General features: G+C 37.0%; 1 protein-coding gene across 5 annotated transcripts in view; it reads right to left on the bottom strand.

Moving 5' to 3' along the window:
* The window catches only part of NAV3 (neuron navigator 3), an 832,279-nt gene that overhangs the window by 216,268 nt on the left and 597,232 nt on the right, over positions 1-18,779 (bottom strand). For all 5 annotated transcript variants that reach the window (XM_014531666.1, XM_005884144.2, XM_014531665.1 and 2 more), the window contains 2 exons: positions 12,690-12,762; positions 10,067-10,250 (listed from right to left, as the gene is read on the bottom strand). In XM_014531666.1, the coding sequence (XP_014387152.1) occupies positions 10,067-10,250; positions 12,690-12,762 (257 nt within the window). The remainder of the gene's footprint in view (positions 1-10,066; positions 10,251-12,689; positions 12,763-18,779) is intronic.

The raw sequence follows: 18,779 nt of genomic DNA, 5'->3' as shown, positions 1-18,779 counted from the left end.
CATGTGCCCTGACCAGGAATCAAACTGTAACCTCCTGGTTCATAGGTCGACGCTTAACCACTGAGTCACACCAACTGGGGCCTCCCTCCTGTTTTATATTGAGAAGATTCCAATCAAGCTATCACAGCCACTACCCCAGTGGAATAGTTCTCGTCCAAGTCTCCAGGGAAAAACTCATTCATGGGTTAGTTCTCAGCATTCATCCTACTTATGTGCAGCATTTAAGGCAGTTGGGGTCATGCAGGTAGATAGGTCAGAAACATCAACTCTGTGGCCAGATTGTCTGGATTTAATTAATGAATTAGTTACTATAAAACCTCGTGCAATTTACTAGTAATTATCTTTCCATTTTCAGTTTCCTTATCTGAAAACTAGGATTAATAATGGTCCTTATGGCATAGTGTTGTTGTGAGGACTGAAAGAATGAGTATGTGCATAAGGTACTAAGAGTGGTGACTGGAACACAGTAGGCGTAGGGGCTACATATGAACCATTACTGTGGATTTCTCCCTCCTGTTTGGAATACTTCCTTCACTTGCTTTCTAGGCAAACAAGTTCTGGTTTTCTTCCTACATCATAGGCTGAAAAGTTTCCTCTATCAGGTGGGCTCCTGACCCCAGTCTTCAATCCTCTTCTCTTCATCCACACACAGATTTTTTGACTTTATCATGTCTAGTCTCATAACTTTTTATATAAATCCTTTATGCTTATATTTCCAGAATTTTTGTCTATAGCCTACACCTCTCCCTTATACTCTAGTCTTGCAATTCCAATCGTCTCCTTAAGATCTCCACTTAGATAAACTTAGCAGACATTGCAAAATTCACGTCACAAGAGAATATTTGACCTTCTCCTTACTAAACCTGCTCTTCCACATTCTTTTCCATTTCAGTAAATAAAAACACCTTTCTAACAGCTAACACTAACAACACTATAGTCTCCTCTCTGTTTCCCAACCCTACTGCAGATCTGGCAGCTAATTCTACACTACTCTAAATATATTTGGAATGTATCCTCCTCTCTCCACTTTCACCATGGCAGTCCAAGCTTTTCTCCAGGACTCCACGAATGCTTTCACCTTTCTCACTACAATCTGTTCTCAGCCCAGTAGCCAGAGTGACCCTTTGATTTGTCCACCTGTTTATGTCCCTCCTTATAGAAGCTTCTCATCACTCCTGGAGTAAACATCCAAAGTCCTTACAACGACGACAGGGTCATACAAATGTCTCCCTGCTCTTTTGCTGAATTATCTTACTCTTCTGCCTCCTTTCCTCTGATCCACCCCAATTGGAATATTTTTTCTCTCTCTTTCTCTCAGAGAGAGGAAGGAAAAGGGAGAGCTAGAAAGAGAGAGAGAGGGAGAAAGAGAGAGAGAGAGAGAGAGAAACAAAAACATCAATGTGAAAGAGAAACATCCATTGGCTGCCTTCTGCATGCCACCTACCAGGGATTGAGCCTGAACCTTGGGCATGTGCCCGGAGTAGGATTTGAACAGGCAACCTTTCTGATGCCCAGGATGAAACCCAACCAACTGAGCCACACTGGCCAGGGCTATTTTCTCCTCGAAATAAATCAGACAGGCTCCCAGATCAAACTCTTAGCTTGTTCTTCTGTAGGTCTGAAACACTCTACACAAAACAACCACAGAGCTCCTTGTTAAATGTCATCATCTGAGTGAGGACTCCCTTGGTACTTTATTTAAGTTTGCAAAAATATGACATCTATACCTCTTTTTTCTTCTTTTCTGATTTATTTTTCTCCACTATCAGCTATACAATTACTGTTATATATTTTAATTAACTGTTTATTATTGATCTACCATGCTAGAATGTAAGCTTTACGAGACAAAGACTCTTTAGTGTATTCTGTCCTCTGCTATATATCTACTGCCTGGAAAAGTGCTAAATAAATATTTGTTAACTACAGTAAAGGGGTGTGGGATTGATGGAGCATTGAATCAAAAGGCAATGACCAAATTAGTAAATAAAAATTAATAGAACTATTTTATTTAGTTATATGGTAATAACTAGTGAAGGAAATACCTAACATAATTAAAGGAGTTACCTCTGTGTAGCTAGACTGAGCTTGGAAAGGTCTGAGCATTAGGTTGTTATTTTTAATAATAAGTATGTTATTACTTTGAATAATTTTTACATATTGAATTAGGTAAGTAAAATTGACAGAATTGATCAGAGAAAGTCATAAAGGAGGCTAACGAGGCACTTTATACATAGATAATCTCATGTGCTCTTCTCAATATCCATGCGAGGAAGTAATCTTCATTTTAATAGTAGAGGTAAGAACACTGGTATTTAATCACTTGCCCAACATCACACTACCAGTAGTTGGCAGGCAGAATTCAAACCCTTGTTTGCCTGACTCTGAAATAACTGAAACTGTATTAATGCTGCTTCATCTATAATAACAGAAGTATGAGTGGTTGTCACGCTTTTTGAATAGGGAATAAAAACATAGAACATAAGCAAAATGTGTGTGTGCACATACATTCTTTTAATATTACACTCTCTGTTTCCTAAATTGCTCAAATAAAGAACAAATTATTTCTCTCCAATTATTTCTCTTTAGGGATGATAATATCCTGCTTTTTAAAAAAAGATTCATAAATGTTCTTCTAGTTTTATTGTGTTTAAAGTCTAGTTGACTCACTGACTTTTTGAGGAGCACACCATAGGCCACAACACAGAGCTGAGTTAAGCAACTAATAGAAGCCAGGTTCCTGAGGGCTTAAATTACCAGTGCCTTCCTGTCATCTTAAATTAAACTTCCTCATATACTTTACAGGATTTATAACTCCAGGCTGACAAGCTGTCCCAGTTTCAGAGTGAATCTCCCAAAAGGGCATGATGCTTCCTGGAAAAGTGAAGGGCAAATGCCCTCTATAGGGAGAGGGTTCCAAGAGCAACGTGGGTGGCAGGGGTCACGGGAGCCCTGGGAAGGGACTGAGAAGGGAATAGACGAGTCCCTCAAAAAGCATGTTCCCAAAGATTTGCACTCTGACTTGTGAGTTCATCTAAATTGCAAGTGGACCCATTCTTGGTTTTCTCCCACAAAATAAAAAGCAGAAGAGCAAATAATGACCTTTGGAGACCACAATCTCCCCTATTCCTAAACAGCTCTTGTTTTAGTTCAGAAACACTTACATTATTACTGCCTTTAGAACTTCTATCATCTACCAATGTGATTTCTCACGCATCTCCGCTTTCACATTCAAGTATTTTTTTACATGCTTTCATTTTGCAAAATATATAAAGTATTTGCTCATGTGATTCAAATTATTTAATGACAGGATGGAAAATCATTTAGTAATATGGATCAAAATTAAACTGGAAAGGCCCACATTTTAAGAAAAATCACCTCCCTTTTAAAAAAAATTAACAAATAACAGTTGTCTTTTACATGCTAGTATATTATCATTTTAACACCTCATATGTGTGACCAGACCCTACATAAGAAATATATTTTAATTTTATAATTTTCTTCCACTGTAATCCTTACCAGACATTCTTAGGAAAGTTGTACATTCATAGCATGCATTCTGCTCATGGCTAGCTGTGCTCAGGTGCCAGGCACTGTATGGTTTTGGTGAAATTCAATTTTCCAATATCTTTAATGTCAACTAGAACTCTAATTGTCCAAAGCAACAACAACAACAACAAAAACATGTGGGAAAGTATTATTAGCAGACATATTCTGAATACCTACAACATATTTATTGATAGAAATTAATTTTCTGATTTTGAAAATTATAGAATTCATTTCTACCTTGTGTTTTAGAACAAGAAATAGTATATCCCTCATCTCATAGTTAATACCTATAAAAATAACTCTGATTTCAACCCATCACTTTACATGAAAATATTTCTCATATTTCCTAGTTGATTGGAGAAAGTATATTTAATCTACTCTCTTCAAAACAGATAGAACAAATTGGCTTTACTTTCTGTATTAAGTAAATGCAAATAGGATGCTTAACATTATGTAATATAGCAAGATATTAATATTTACCCATGTAACATTCTTCCAGAGATCTCTGATATAGAGAAAACTAAGTTTTATGTTTAATATATTAAAAATATTGAGAATTAATTAATTAATTAATCAAGTCTTTACCACTCAAAGAAAGATAACCAAATATTTCCTCATGTGAAGGATTTAAAATATTTAAAATTTGAGTCCCACCTTTATTTTAGCACAGATAAAACAGTATATAATTTAAGTCCAATGATAAAAGAGATTGGTGATCAAGGAACAAGATTGTCTTCACATATAATCAATTTAAATCACATATACAAGGCCATTTGGGGATTAATTCAGAAGCATGTGGCTTTCAATAGTATATTAGATTAAATTTTGTAAGATTAAATTTCATTGACAAGATAAGGGCAAATTTTTATATTAATATTATTTATTAACCAAAATGAATTAGTAATCTGGACATCTTAAAGACAATATTTTCATGTTGGATTAGTTGTATCAGTGATATTTTTACCAGGCTATAATAAAATTTTTAAAAAAGTCAGACTATGCTCTATCAGCTGAAAATTAGATACATCATTTCTGAATACCAGATCAGTTATCATATTTGGCTTGTCTAAGCAAGACAAGACAGAGAAGGAAGGAGCTATAAACATGAATGGCTTTAAACTATCAGTGACCTTCCATAGCCCAAGCACTTCGCTCTATCACCTATTTACTTTTTTCAGTAGCAAAATGCTATCAGAATTTGTAATCTGCTTTCCCATCTCACAGAACTGAAATCACACATTAGTGAAGGAACAGTATTGCATAGAGGTAGCAACAGAGACAGCAATGAATTAACGAATGAAAGCAGAAAGCGAAGGAACCTAATAATTATAATATATTTATTAAAAAAACAAAGAAGGATATAATCTGGGATCAATTAGGATAGAAGCAAATAGTACCATGCATCTGGGTAATTCTGATGGTTCCACTATATATACTTTTGAAAACTTAACTGTAGTTCAATATGAGGACCACCCAAAAATCAAGAAAATATTCAATTGTTTACATTATACTAGTTTTATAAATACATGCAAGTTTAATTTAAAATGACAATTGTAACTGTAAATCTTATAAAGAGTTCCTACTTAAATTGAAAGCAGTTATAGTACAGATTCTTACAGTAACACATTTAGAAATAATTACTAAATACTTATTATATGGCCCTGGCCGGGTAGCTCAGTTGGTTAGAGCATCATCCTGATATGCCAAGGTTATGGGTTCAATCCCCGATCAGGGCACATAGAAGAATCAATCAAAGAATGCATAAATAAGTGGAAAAATATATCCATATTTTTTTCTCTCTCTCCAGTTCTCTCTTTTCCCCTCCTCTCTCAGTCAAATCAATAAATAATAGTAATAATAAGTTATTTTATTATTATGCTAGTTCTTGGACTACAACAAGTGACTAAAATATAAAAATATTGCTGTCCCCAGAGTGCTTACATTCTAGAGAGGAGAAAGTGGTAATAATAAACAATGAATATAGTAAACTAGAGGCCCAGTGCATGGATTCGTGCACATTGAAAGTAAATTAATTAGAAGGTGGCCAGCGGGGCAGGACTGGGCAAGACAGGCCAGACACACCCTGGAGCCAACCTCCCACGGTCCCTCCATGGCCAGCCGCACCTTGGGCGGCACTGGGGCTCTAAGGGCATCTGTGGAGTAAGAGGGGTCCCTCAGGCAGGTGGGGTCCCTCGGCCAGGACTGCAGGGATCGGGCCAAAAGCAGCAGTCCGACATCCCAGGAGCGGTCCTGAGTGCAAGAGGGCACTCTGCAAAGTTGCTATCACTTGGCAGCTCCTGTGTTGAATGTCTGGCCCCTGTTGGTCAGTGCGTATCATAGCTACTGCTGGTTGGCCGGTCGCTTAGGCTTTTATATATACTAGAGGCCCGGTGCATGAAAATTCATGCACTGGAGGGGTCCCTCAGCCAAGGCTGCCCCCTCTCATAGTCCGAAAGCCCTCAGGGGCAGGAGGCAACCTGATGATCAGGGGAAGGCGACGCCCCATCACACCTCTGCTGCTGCCACTGCTGGCAGCGTAAGCTTCAGCCGCCCTGGTTACCTGAGCCTCAGGCCGGCCCTGAGTGGCTCAGCAGCTGCCATCTGAGGCTTTCCAGCGCCTCGGGTCACCCTGGGAGGCTGGGGGGCTGAGGGGACTGGAGGACTCCAGAGGCAGGTGCGCGGCAAGGCTGGGCCTGCCTGGGGTGGGCCCAGCCTTGCCACATGCCTGCCACCCTGGCGGGGCTGAAGGGACTGGGCGCAGCCATTTGTAGCTGTGGGTGCCGCCATCTTAGAGAGTGTGGCAGTCAAGTAGCATATTCCCTCCTTATTGGCTGTGGGCGCCGCCATCTTTGAGGGTGGGGTAGTCAATTAGCATATTCCCTCCTTATTGGCTGTGGGTGCTGCCATCTTTGCGACAGTGCAAGGGTCAATTAGCATATTCCCTCTTTATTAGATAGGATAGATATATAGATAAGTAAATCATAAGTTATAGGGTGATTAGAGCTACAAAAAAATAAAAATGAAACATACCACAAAGTACTACAATGGGGAGAAAAGATGGGCAGCCTGTAGTGTTAAAAGGTTAGTGAAGGTTAGCATCGGATAAAAAGTTGACCTGAAAAGGTGGAAGTTCAGCCAAGCAGCTATCAGGGAAGAACGGTCCAGGCATATGAATCAGCTAGCACACTTTTCCTAAGATGGAAGCAAGCCTGGGCTACCTGAAACCATTGCAAGGCTTTGAGTAGGGAAGTGAAATATGTCAGTTAGATTCAAAGTGTTTTATAAGTACTGACCCTTTGCCTCCAAACCACCTCATGTGACCAGGGCTATTTTTCACTCCCTTGTAACAAATGAAAGCCTGAAGCACAGAGGAGTTGAGTAAGTGGCCCAAGGTCACACAATTAGGAAGTGGTTATATGGATGCAAGTGCAGGCAGTCTGATGCTAGGGCTGAGCTCTTAATAAGTAGAGCTCTAGTTGCTCCTTGAACAGGACACGCACATGCATGCAACACCCACAAACACATGCCTTCAGGAGTGGAGAGGAAGCTGAGAGACTAAGGAGAGTTTGTTCCCTACATTCTATCTCTCTTGGTCCACATTTTATTTTCTTCTGTATTGTATATTTCACTTGTTAATTTTTAGATCAAATTGTCTGTTTAAATGAAAGATACTCAAATTGATTGGAAACATGGTATTATTTTCAAAACAGCAAAACCAAATTAGCAATTCTTAATGTATGAAATAAAACTATTGTGGAAATATATACAGTTCTACCTATTTATTTTAAATAAAAAAGAGTACATGTCAAAACACTCATAGTGAATTGAAACAATTTTTTAAAATTAATCTACAGGAAAAAAAAAACATTTTCTGGCTAAATATCCTGAGTAATATAGCAACTAATCATTTATACTATTTACTTGAAAAGAGTTTTGGAATGAATAGAAAGACTTTATAAATCTTGATTTATGACTCACATCTCAAGCAAATGAATATAAATGTGTCAGTGGGATTCTTTTTCTGCATGAATTATCTTGGTTCTATTAGATAAACACAATATTCATTTCCTATGTATATTATCACATCACTAAGGGCTTTTGAGAAATGCTGAACTACATTGATTGTTATATGTAAGTCCACATAAATTCTAATTCACAAACAATATCACTACACTAAATTTATACAAATGGAAATAATTATTAATGTCTAAAATATAATATTCTCCAAAACACATATACATTTAGTAAATTAATTATCAATCCAAAAAATAATTAAATACAATTTAATAGAAGAAAATTAAGAGTCTACCTCATTCTTAAAGGACACTGGTAAAAAGAATACTTTTCATAAACTTGCAATGAAAGAAATGACTGTTTCTCCCCAAGTGGTATAAAATTACCATGCTTATTATATTCAGCCCTATATTTTAAAATATAATAGTTTCATAACAGCAATGCATACCCAACAAGAAAAGGAAAAAAAATCTCTCCCAAACAGTCATAACCACTGGGAAGTTCTGGGCAATAAATTACACATGGCAGACACAGAAACGGAATGAGGGAAATCAGTGACAAATGATCTTCCAGCTCACTTCCAGAGTCAACATGCTTTGTATAATGCCACTTTACTTCCTAGATTTTTCAGCTACTATTCTTGCTTCTCATCAATTCAAATAGCTTAAATCAAACTAGAAAATGTTATTTCTGGGAGTTTCAAAATTTAGATCTTTCCCTCAACCATCCCCCCAAAACATTAATTTAAAAAATTTCTTTTCTCCCTCTTTATTCTTAAGAAGTTCAAAGAACTTACACTGTAGATAATTTTTTTTTCACTTTGACTCCTGCACAATTTCACTTGACGTCACAAAAGCCAATAAGAATGTAAACACAGGCACACCTGTATTAGTAAGTAATGACAAATATCCTTTATCACTCCATGGACATTGTAGTCCTCTATATTTTTTCAGTGAAACTATGATTTTTCTTTATTGATTTAATAATTAACTAATTAGCAAAATCTGCCAAAGGGAATAGAGTTTATGTGGTTATATGGAGAAAAACATATTGGTTACTATGAAGTGAGAACTGATTGACAGGTGAAAGAGAAAGCGATTTCTGAACTGCGGACTATTTGACAATAGGTGGGGGGTGGTTTGTGAATGCATTTTGGAGTTTCTTGTAACTTTTTAGGTCAATACTAATTACCAAAACCCAACTCAAGACAAACTGATCATCATTAGGTTTCAAGCTTGGTTTCTCAGATGGAAAAAGTTCAATAATTATGCATGTTTGATATGTGTATATATTTTTAAAGACAATGGAAGAGTATTTTCATATTGTACATTCTCCCTCCTAAAAAAGAGTAGTCATAAATATTTATGCAATAGAGCTAATTACCTGATACCCTGGTCATTGATCAGGAACAGAGGTGCAGTTTGCATGAAACTTGTTAATTTCATTCTGTGATCATTTTCTGATGTGTCAACATGGCTAGGTTCATGCAGTGCCACTTATCCAATCAAACACTAACCTAGCTGTTGCTGTGAAAGTCTTTTGTGCATGTGGTTAAAGTCCACAGCAATTGGCTTTAAGTAAGGGAGATTCTCTCTATAATCTGGGTGGATCTGATTGATCCCTGGAAAGGTCCCAAAAAAGCAGGATTGAGGATTTCCTGAGAAATTCCACCTGTGTATAGCTGTTTGAGTTCATGCTGAGAGTTTCAGCCTATTCTTCCTGCTGGCCGCTTTTAGGATTTCAGACTTGCCTAGCCAGACCCCATGAACATGTAAAATATCGAACATGTAAAATAAATCCTTCACAATCAATCTCTTAATATATACCTCTTACTGGTTCTGCTTCTCTGGTTCAATCCTGACTAGCATAATTCCAAAAAGGGGGAGGGGGAGGAGGAGGGGGAGGAGAAAGCAGTAATTCAAGAGGGAAAGAAGTTGCCATGATTTGCTAGCACCCAGCCCCAGGCTGTGTCTACATGCACCAATAGACTCCAGTCAGACAAACATATACATGTGTGTATCTAAACACACACACACACTCACACACACAGTCTCACATCAAAAACAGTATGTTTTCAAACATTCAAACTCCTGTGTTTCAGAACTGAAATTTTTGACCGATTCAATGACTCAACCCATCAAACGTGTCAACAAAAGATACCTATACAACTGGAGACTAGGATTCAACAGCACATTCTAAATGATACAGCAGTTTGCGGAAGGAAGGGACTGTGCCATATTACTTAACAAGAAAGACACCACACACTTTGATACAAACCATAATCATTTTTAGGAAACAAACACAAATATGTCACCTAAAAAGTGATACATGTTGCTCATCCCACCAAAGAAAAGTGGTTTTAGCTTCTATAACATTAGTCAAATAATCCCATCACATTGATAGAACTACATAAATACATTCTTTCAAAATCACAAACAACGGTCTGTTAGAAACAAGCTCTACCCACAAGTTGACTTTAAACACCTGCCCTGCTTCCCTGCCTTACCTGGACTGCATATCTTGCTGGGTTTTGGCCTGGCTGGCTTCTGCCTGAGGAGAGGCCTGAGGGACCCGCTGCTGAAGCTCCACCAAGGACTGGTAATACTGCTGTTGATGGTGCTGTTGCTGCTTGTAGCGAGACAAACTGAAAAACAGCCCTAGAATGGCTTTTAGGTTTCCATTTCTTATTTCTGCATCAAAGGGAAAATATAAAAACAGTATCATACGAAATGAACGTGGTTTTATTTTTATATTTTTACCAATGAAATTCTAGATGCCATTCCCTTAAACTGTATCTACGAAGAGAGAAATGCAACATGACTCTCTCAGTCACAGGTTCTAACAAATCTGGATTTCTGACACATATACATTTCCAAAGACTTGGGATTTCAGGGAGAAAGGGAAGGGATGGAGGGCACAGAGAACAAAGTTTCCTGGAGCGATGTTCTTTGCTGACCCTGAACGACACTTTTTCTAGAGTTAGCTTCTTCTTGGAAATGGATGGGCTCTCTGTCTTGGGTGGATCATTTGATTTAGCACCTTCCTTCCCACACAAACCCACACAGCTGTTACCTAAAATGGGGTGCCTACAAACCAGAGAAAGAAAGCCACTTAAATGTCATTGTCCCTGAATTATAAGTAATGATGGGTTGGGCACATCTCATAATAGCAATTGAATTTGTAGCAGTCAACATGCCTTCTAAATCACCCATCAAACAATTTATCAAAATACATATGTATACATATGAGTACATCATCGGTATCAATTTTTAATGGTCCAGTTCTTTTCTTTTTAATTCATGGTACATATCAATAAATAAAAAAGATCAATTTACTCATGGCTTTATATAACATAATTGAATAAATGCAAATAAAAATCCTAATTCTAACACATGAGTCTCCTGTTTAAATTTTCTAATATTGAATAAAAAATTAAATGCACAAAGTAAGCTACAATCTGAGACTAGATTTTTCTCTTGTAGTTATAATTTAAAAATTAGAAAAAGAGATGGGAGTAAAGCTTAAAATAAGGCTATCCAACCTGTAGTCATATTTTAAATAAAAGTTGCTATTGGCAATAAAACACATCCTCCTGTGAGGTCAAAGTTTTATGTCTCCTTCATAGAGTTTAGGAACTATTTTGAATTCTTGCTCTCTGATGGAGTATAGTGTCATACAAACCATGCAGTGGAATTACTCATCTAAAATGAGGCTATGAGTTTTTCTTCTATTTGTCTCACCCAAACATTCCTCATAGTTGACATAATACAGAAGAGTTAGTTTGATTGATATAAGAAAGTATTTTCTCCTGTAAACCTGAATGATCTTAAAGAGTTTTAAAATTTGTCTTGTTTTATTATTATGCATGTTTAATTACTTCAGATACTTTTGAAAGTCATTTTGAGGATTTGTGTATTTTAGAAGATAAATTAATATCAATAGCTTTATGTTAATAAAGGATGTTATGTGAGAAGCAATATATATATATATATATATATATGATGGTAGCATTATTTAGCTTGCTTTTAACCACTTAGAAAGTAAAATATTATCTTGGAGAATTTTCTCAAATTTTATTCTAAATAACAGAACCACCAGAGAGGTTTGAGCCTAAGTTTTTTGGCCATTAAATATGTAATTTAATAGCAGACATAAAATATAAATATAATAAAAATTTAAAACAAAAGAAAATTTAAATATAGAAGAAAAATTGAGAAAAGTCAATAATTCTATTAAATGTTTGTTATGTTTGAGAAACCACACAATTCCTCTTTTTCCAATGACAGCAAAATTTTAAAATGTAGAATTATCTAATATTTCTAGTATCTGTGGAGACAAAAGCCTTTTCAGAGCAAACTGATCATAGTAGAAACATTAACCAATCTAATGGTCCAAGTGTTTGACAGCAGCTAGAACTTTTTATGTAATAATTAATATTCTCATTAAAATGCTTGTTGTAGATACAGGTCTCAAAGGACTTGCTTTCATAACTTTAGCCATTGCTTTTTGTTAGCAGTTACTTGAAAAATTTTCCTAAGTATGTATGTGGAAGAAACAGATTCAGAAAAAAAAAAGTGACAGAACTAGTTCAGGCTTTTTCAACGTTTATATATTTAGTTTTCATGATGATCTCTTAAACCTTAATGACTTTAAAGCCTTTGGAGTTATTGAATACTGTTAGTGCTAATTATCTTAGAGCTCATGGTGACTTATTTAAAATTACCAACTATTTAAACTACAGTTATGAACTTGATCATATTAGAGAAATGTTATTGATAAAAGATTGGAACATTAATTACACTATTATTACCTGTATTTAGGTCCATATATTATCCAGCATCATTCATCCACCCATTCCTCTAGTTAAGACTCTAAAAATACTATACACTGGTAATATCATAAAGCTTTTTTGTTAATCTGCTCCCCTCCCATATACTTAGCAATGTAAAGAGCAGTTAATTAAAGCACACATTCATAACCATTGCATTTATGTTCCTCTTAGCTTAGAAACTGTATTCATTTCCTTTATTGTATTGAGAAGCTATGAACTCTCAAATGACATTTCTTGCATTATGAAAAAATCTTTTACAAACGTGGGCATCATTTGCGACAATCGGGCCTTTTCTTACCTTCAGCAGATAGACCTTGGACATTTACTCCTCTGGCTGCCAGAAAACTAAGGCAGACGTCAACATTTTCAATCTGTAACATGAAAAGCAGTGGAAAAGCAACTTAGAGGACTGTTTTAAAATAAATAACTGAGCTAGAATGAAACCAGAGAGAAAGAATGAATACTTTACATTCATTTCATACTAGAGATCTTTACCAGAATTTCACTAGAATTATTTTGGCTAATTACAGAAGGAAAATAAAGCTTGCACTGTCCAGCTTACAAACAATTCATAAAGGCCTGGTCAAGAATGGCATTCTTACAGATCAGCAACCCACCTACTTCACATAAAGCCTGATTTTCACGATCCACAAGTGAGATTGCTTCACAAATGAGTCTCAACTAAATCATCCATAGAGTTGGAGACTGTGGCTTGTGTGAGTTTTGGAATGTTAGGATGTGGGTATTTGAGATTCAACAAGTGATATTTGGTAAGTACGCCTAAAGATACATAAAATGGACAAAAGGTTGATACAACCTGAGCAGAATGAAGCATGTTCTCATCCTAAACCACAAGAAATCTTCATTTAAAAAGCTGCATTTGTATTTCTACAGTTGAATAATTCTTGGATTAAATATAGGTATTGCCTTTGCAATTTAAGAGTGATGCCATGGCTTTTAAACAGTTTCAATATGATAACCAGCTTGTAACAACAGAATTACAAGCTGGTTATCATATTGAAACTATAGATTTAGGTTAATTCACAGGTTGATCTCAATATTGGCCCATTTTTTTAAACATTGGATTGTTTGTCTTCCTTTTGTTAAGTTGTATGAGTTCCTTATATATTTTGGAAATTAACAACTTATCAGATGTATCATTGGCAAATATGTTCTCCCATGCAATGGGCTCCCTTTTCATTTTGTTGATGGTTTCTTTTGCTGTGTAGAAGCTTTTTATTTTGATGTAGTCCCATTTGTTTATTTTCTTCTTAGTTTCCCTGGCCCTAGGAGATATATCTGTAAACATATTGCTATAAGAGATGTCTAAGATTTTGCTGCCTATAATTTCTTCTAATATTTTTATGGTTTCACGACTTATATTTCAGTCTTCTATCCATTTTGAGTTTATTCTTATGTATGCTGTAAGTTGGTAGTTCAGTTTCATTTTTTGCATGTACCTGTCCAATTTTCCCAACACCATTTATTGAAGAGACTGTCTTTACTCCATTGCCAAAAGGCCCTAAGCAGACACTTCTCCAAAGTGGACATACAGAAGGCCAAGAGACATATGAAAAAATTCTCAAAGTCACTAATCATCCAAGAGATACAAATTAAAACAATGATGAGATATCACCTCAGACATGACATGTGCTGGCCAGGATGTGGAGCAAAGGGAACCCTAGTACAGTGCTGGTGGGAATGCAGACTGATGCAGCCACTATGGAAAACAGTGTGGAGTTTCCTCAAAAAAGTAATAATGGAACTTCCATTTGACCCAGTGATCCCACTTCTAGGAATATATCCTAAGAAACCCGAAACACCAATCAGAAAGGATATATGCACCCCTATGTTCATAGCAGCACAATTTACAATAGCTGAGATCTGAAAACAGCCCAAGTGCCCATCAGTAGGTGAGTGGATAAAAAAAATATGTGGTACATTTACATCATGGAATATTATGCAGATGTAAAAAGAAGGATCTCTTTTGAGACAGCATGGAGGGACCTGGAGTGTATGATGATAAGTGAAATAAGCCAGTCAGAGGAAGATAGGTATCATATGATCTCATCATATGATCTTGATTTCTCTCTCCTCACTCTCTCTAGCTTGTGGGGATATAGAGATGTTTGTTGAGTTTTCACAGGCATGTTTATATATATATATATATCCTCACCCGAGGATATGTTTTTTTAATTGATTAGAGAGAGGGAGAGGAAGGGGGGAAGAGAGAGAGAAAAACATTGATGTGAGAGAGAAACATCGATGAGTTCTCTGCCATATGTGTCCTGGCCAATCTTTACTTTCTGTAATTATGTTTACAGAGCTGAATTTAGCCCGCAATTGAAAAAACTCTGTTGTCTCTTGGATTCTCTAAAATTATTGCAATATAGAAAGTTAAGTGACTATAAACCTGTAAGCAGGCATAATACTTCACAGACTGAGTTCCCTCTACAGACACAATGAATTCTGGTTAGGGCACGTCTCAAGTGCTAGGTACTGCTGTTGGGAGCTATACTTAGAGAGAGAATGTCTAGAAGAATATGAACCGTTCTTAACTTTCTCCTACTTTTCATGATAAACTTGTACTGTTAGTGTCATTATATAAATCAATTAAATAAATGCGATGTCAACTAAAAATAAAATAGATAAGATGGCTCAGGTTGAGCAAACACCTACCCTATCATAGAATTTAAATTGTTATATAGATTTAGCCCACAATTTCAATCATATATAAAGTTGTCTGGTGAATTAAAATGATATATAATTTTGTATTAATTAAAATAGATTAAGATGTTGATTTTCATTCACTTAATTATCAGTTCACTCCTCTCTTCCTTCCTCAAAGAATTCGGCCGGTGGACACTAGAGATCTTTTCTGTTCACATGGTACCTGCTGTGCAGTATGTTCAGCTTTTTATTCATTCCCATGCAAGCAGACCCACTACACTTCTTGCATATAAACAGAGAAAATTGCAATATGGAGGACTTATTATTCCTTCTTTTAGAGTAAGTTTGTGGCTGTCCAAAGCCTGGCTCATTTTGCAAAGAAAGAGAGAACTTCCTCTCCAGTTAATCCCACTGTTTCAAGGAATTTATTCCAAAGGGATAACGAGACAAGCGCTTCAAGGTTCACAAAAGCACTCCAAGGTTCACCAAAGAAATTTTACTTATCAGATTGTTAATAATACCAAATTAGAAACAACCTAAATACCCACAAAACAACCTAAATAGCACAAGTTAAATAAAGTATGGTGGAGAGCAATCCAGATGGTGGATTAGGAAAAACTTGCACTCACCTCTCATCAAAATTACAACTAGGTTATAAAACAATCAACCTAGACAACCATTTGAAGACTAACTGAACAGAAGTCTTATAACTAAGCATTTACAGAAGAAGCCACCCCGAGACTGGCAAGAGGAGCAGACACACGAAAGGGCTGGCCCTGCAACCACGTGTGGAGGTTGAGAATCCAGAGGGATACTTCAGCTGCAAAAATTCCCTCTGAGTGGAGGGTCTCAACCCCTGCCGGGCTCAACAGCCCAGAGCACCAGTGCCAGGGAGAAGAGCCCCCATAGCATCAGGCAGTGAAACCTGGTGGGGATTCCTTCTGCCTGGGTGAGATGGGAGATGCTGGAAACCCAGGTGTCCTCTTCCAAGGGAAGTACACAAAATCTCGCTTGCAGGCACTCACCCTGGTTCTGATGAGGGGATGGCAGCTCAGAGGATGCTGGAGTCACACAGAGAGAATGAGTTGGTGGCTTCAGGGAGAAGGCTGGAGAGACAGCCGCCAACATCCCTGTGCTGAGTCTCTCTCACAGCCCACAGATTCCATCTTTGCTGGCCCCAGCATTCCCCTCATGGCATTTGCCTTGAGAGCTACATATACTAGCCCCACCCTGACAACTCCCTGGGGCTCTACCCTGCTAAGCTCCTAGCCTGCATTGCATTTCTTTCCTGAAAAACTCTAGAATTCCAGGCAAGCTTCAGTTGGGGGAGGGGTATGGGCCAGAGACACACAGAAAGAAACTGAATTGTGTGGCTTTAGGGTAAAGCCCATTTTCTCCAGGACTCTAATCAGAGCCAACATTTCTGCTCCCCAGGCATTAGCCTAGAGCACAGCACTAGCTCCACCCTGATGACTCTCTGAGACCACCCCTCAACACAAAGGTCTGAAGGCCACAGGTGGGAGGTGGCTGGCCTCAGTGTACCCTGAGACTTATGCTGAGTGGCCTCAGACCAGACCTGGAGCCGAGTTTGAATCTGTATTAACCTGGTGAACACCACTCTCCCCTACCCGGCCCTTCCCTGAGAACCTGCCTCATGAACTCATGTACTGCCAGGCTCTTTCAGTGGCTGAGCCTAAAAGACTGCCAGCAGGCAACGGTGGGTCTTGGGGTGCCTTGGGCCTTTTGATGACCTGATCCAGGCCTGGAACTATTGGTGGATGGCCTCCATTTGCAGCTTGGCCCCTCACACGTGCACTCAGACACACACAGATTAACAGGGATAGAAGAAGATTTTTCATGCAAATGGGGGGAAAAAAGCTGGGGTAACAATACTCACATCAGACAAAATAAACTTTAAAGCCAAGGCTATAGAAAGAGACAAAGAAGGAAATTACATAATGATAAAGGGAGCAATCAAACAAGAGGATATAACCCTTGTAAATATTTATGCATCCACCAAAGGAACACTTAAATATATAAAACAAATTTTGATGGACATAAAGGGAGAGACTGACAGTAATCCAGTCATAGCAGGGGACTTTAGCACTCCAATGACATCAATGGATAAATCTTCCAGATAGAAAATCCACAAGAGAACAGCAGCCTTACATGACACATTGGACCCGATGGATTCAATTGATATTTTTAGAGCATTTTATCCCAAAGCAGCAGAATATACATTTTTTTTCAAGTGCACATGGAACATTTTCCAGAACAGACCACATGTTAGGCCATAAAAACAAGTCTCAATAAATTTAAGAAGATTGAAAACATATCAAGCATCTTCTCCAATCACAATGGTATGAAACTATAAATCAATTACAAGAAAAAAAAAACCTAAAAAACACACAAAAACATGGAGGCTAAATAACATGTTACTAAAACAATGATTGGGTTAACAATGAGGTCAAGGAAGAAATCAAAAGATACCTTGAGACAAATAAAATTTAATAACCCCAAGTCTATGGGTCAGGCTTAAGAGGGAAATTCATAGCAATATAGGCCTACCTCAAGAAACAAGAAAAATGTCAAATAAACAATGTAAACTTATACCTAAATAACTTGAAAAAGAACAACAAACAAAGCCCAAAGCGAGAAGAAGGAAAGACATAATAAAGATTAGAACAAACATAAATGAAATGGAGTCTAAAAGGCAACACAAAAGATCAATGAAACCAATAGATGGCTCTTTGAAAAGATAAACAAGATTGATAATCCTTTAGTGAGACGCATCTAGAAAAAAAAAGAACCAAATAAGTAATATCATAAATGAAAGAGAAGTAACAACTGACAGAAATACAAAGGATTATAAGAACAACTATATGCCAACAAATTGGTCAGTCTGGAAGGAATGGATAAGTTCCTAGAAATACACAATTTTCCAAGACTGAATCAGGACAGACCAAAAAGTCTGAATAGAACAATTACAACCAACAAAATCAAAGCAGTAATAAAAAAAAAAAAACTCCCAAAAAACAGAAGTCCTGGACCAAATGGCTTCACAGATGAATTTTGCCAAACATTCAAACAAGAATTAACACCTATCCTTCTCAAACTATTTCAAAAAATTCAAGAGGAGGGAAGACTCCCAAGATCAATTTATGAGACCAGCGTTATCCTAATTACACAGATAAAGACACTACAAAGAAAGAATAGGCCAATATCCCTGATGAACATAGATGCAAAAATCCTCAACAAAATATGAACAAACCAAATACAGCAATATATTAAAAAGTTCATACACCATGATCAAGTAGAATTTTTTCCTGGGATGCAAGTCTGATTCAGTACCCAAAAATCAATTAACATGACCCACCACATAAACAAAATGAAGGATGAAAATCATGTAATCATATAAATACATACAGAAAAGCATTTGACAAAATCTAGCAGCAATTTATGATAAGAACTCTCAGCAAAATGGGAATAAGGGATCATATCTCAACATAATAAAGGCCATACATGACAAACCCACAGCTAAAATCATACCCGATGGGGAAAAACTAAAAGTGTTTTCCTTAAGATCAGGAATAAACAGGAATGTCTGCTTATTTAACATAGTACTGGAAGTTCCAGCCACAAAAATAAAAGGCATCCAAATTGGGAAGGAAGAAATATACTGCTATTATTTGCAGATCACATGATACTATATATATAT

Source organism: Myotis brandtii, unplaced genomic scaffold, assembly GCF_000412655.1.
Source record: "Myotis brandtii unplaced genomic scaffold, ASM41265v1 scaffold82, whole genome shotgun sequence".
In the NCBI taxonomy this organism is placed as follows: Eukaryota; Metazoa; Chordata; class Mammalia; order Chiroptera; family Vespertilionidae; genus Myotis; species Myotis brandtii.
This window is presented reverse-complemented; position numbering and strand designations above follow the sequence as displayed.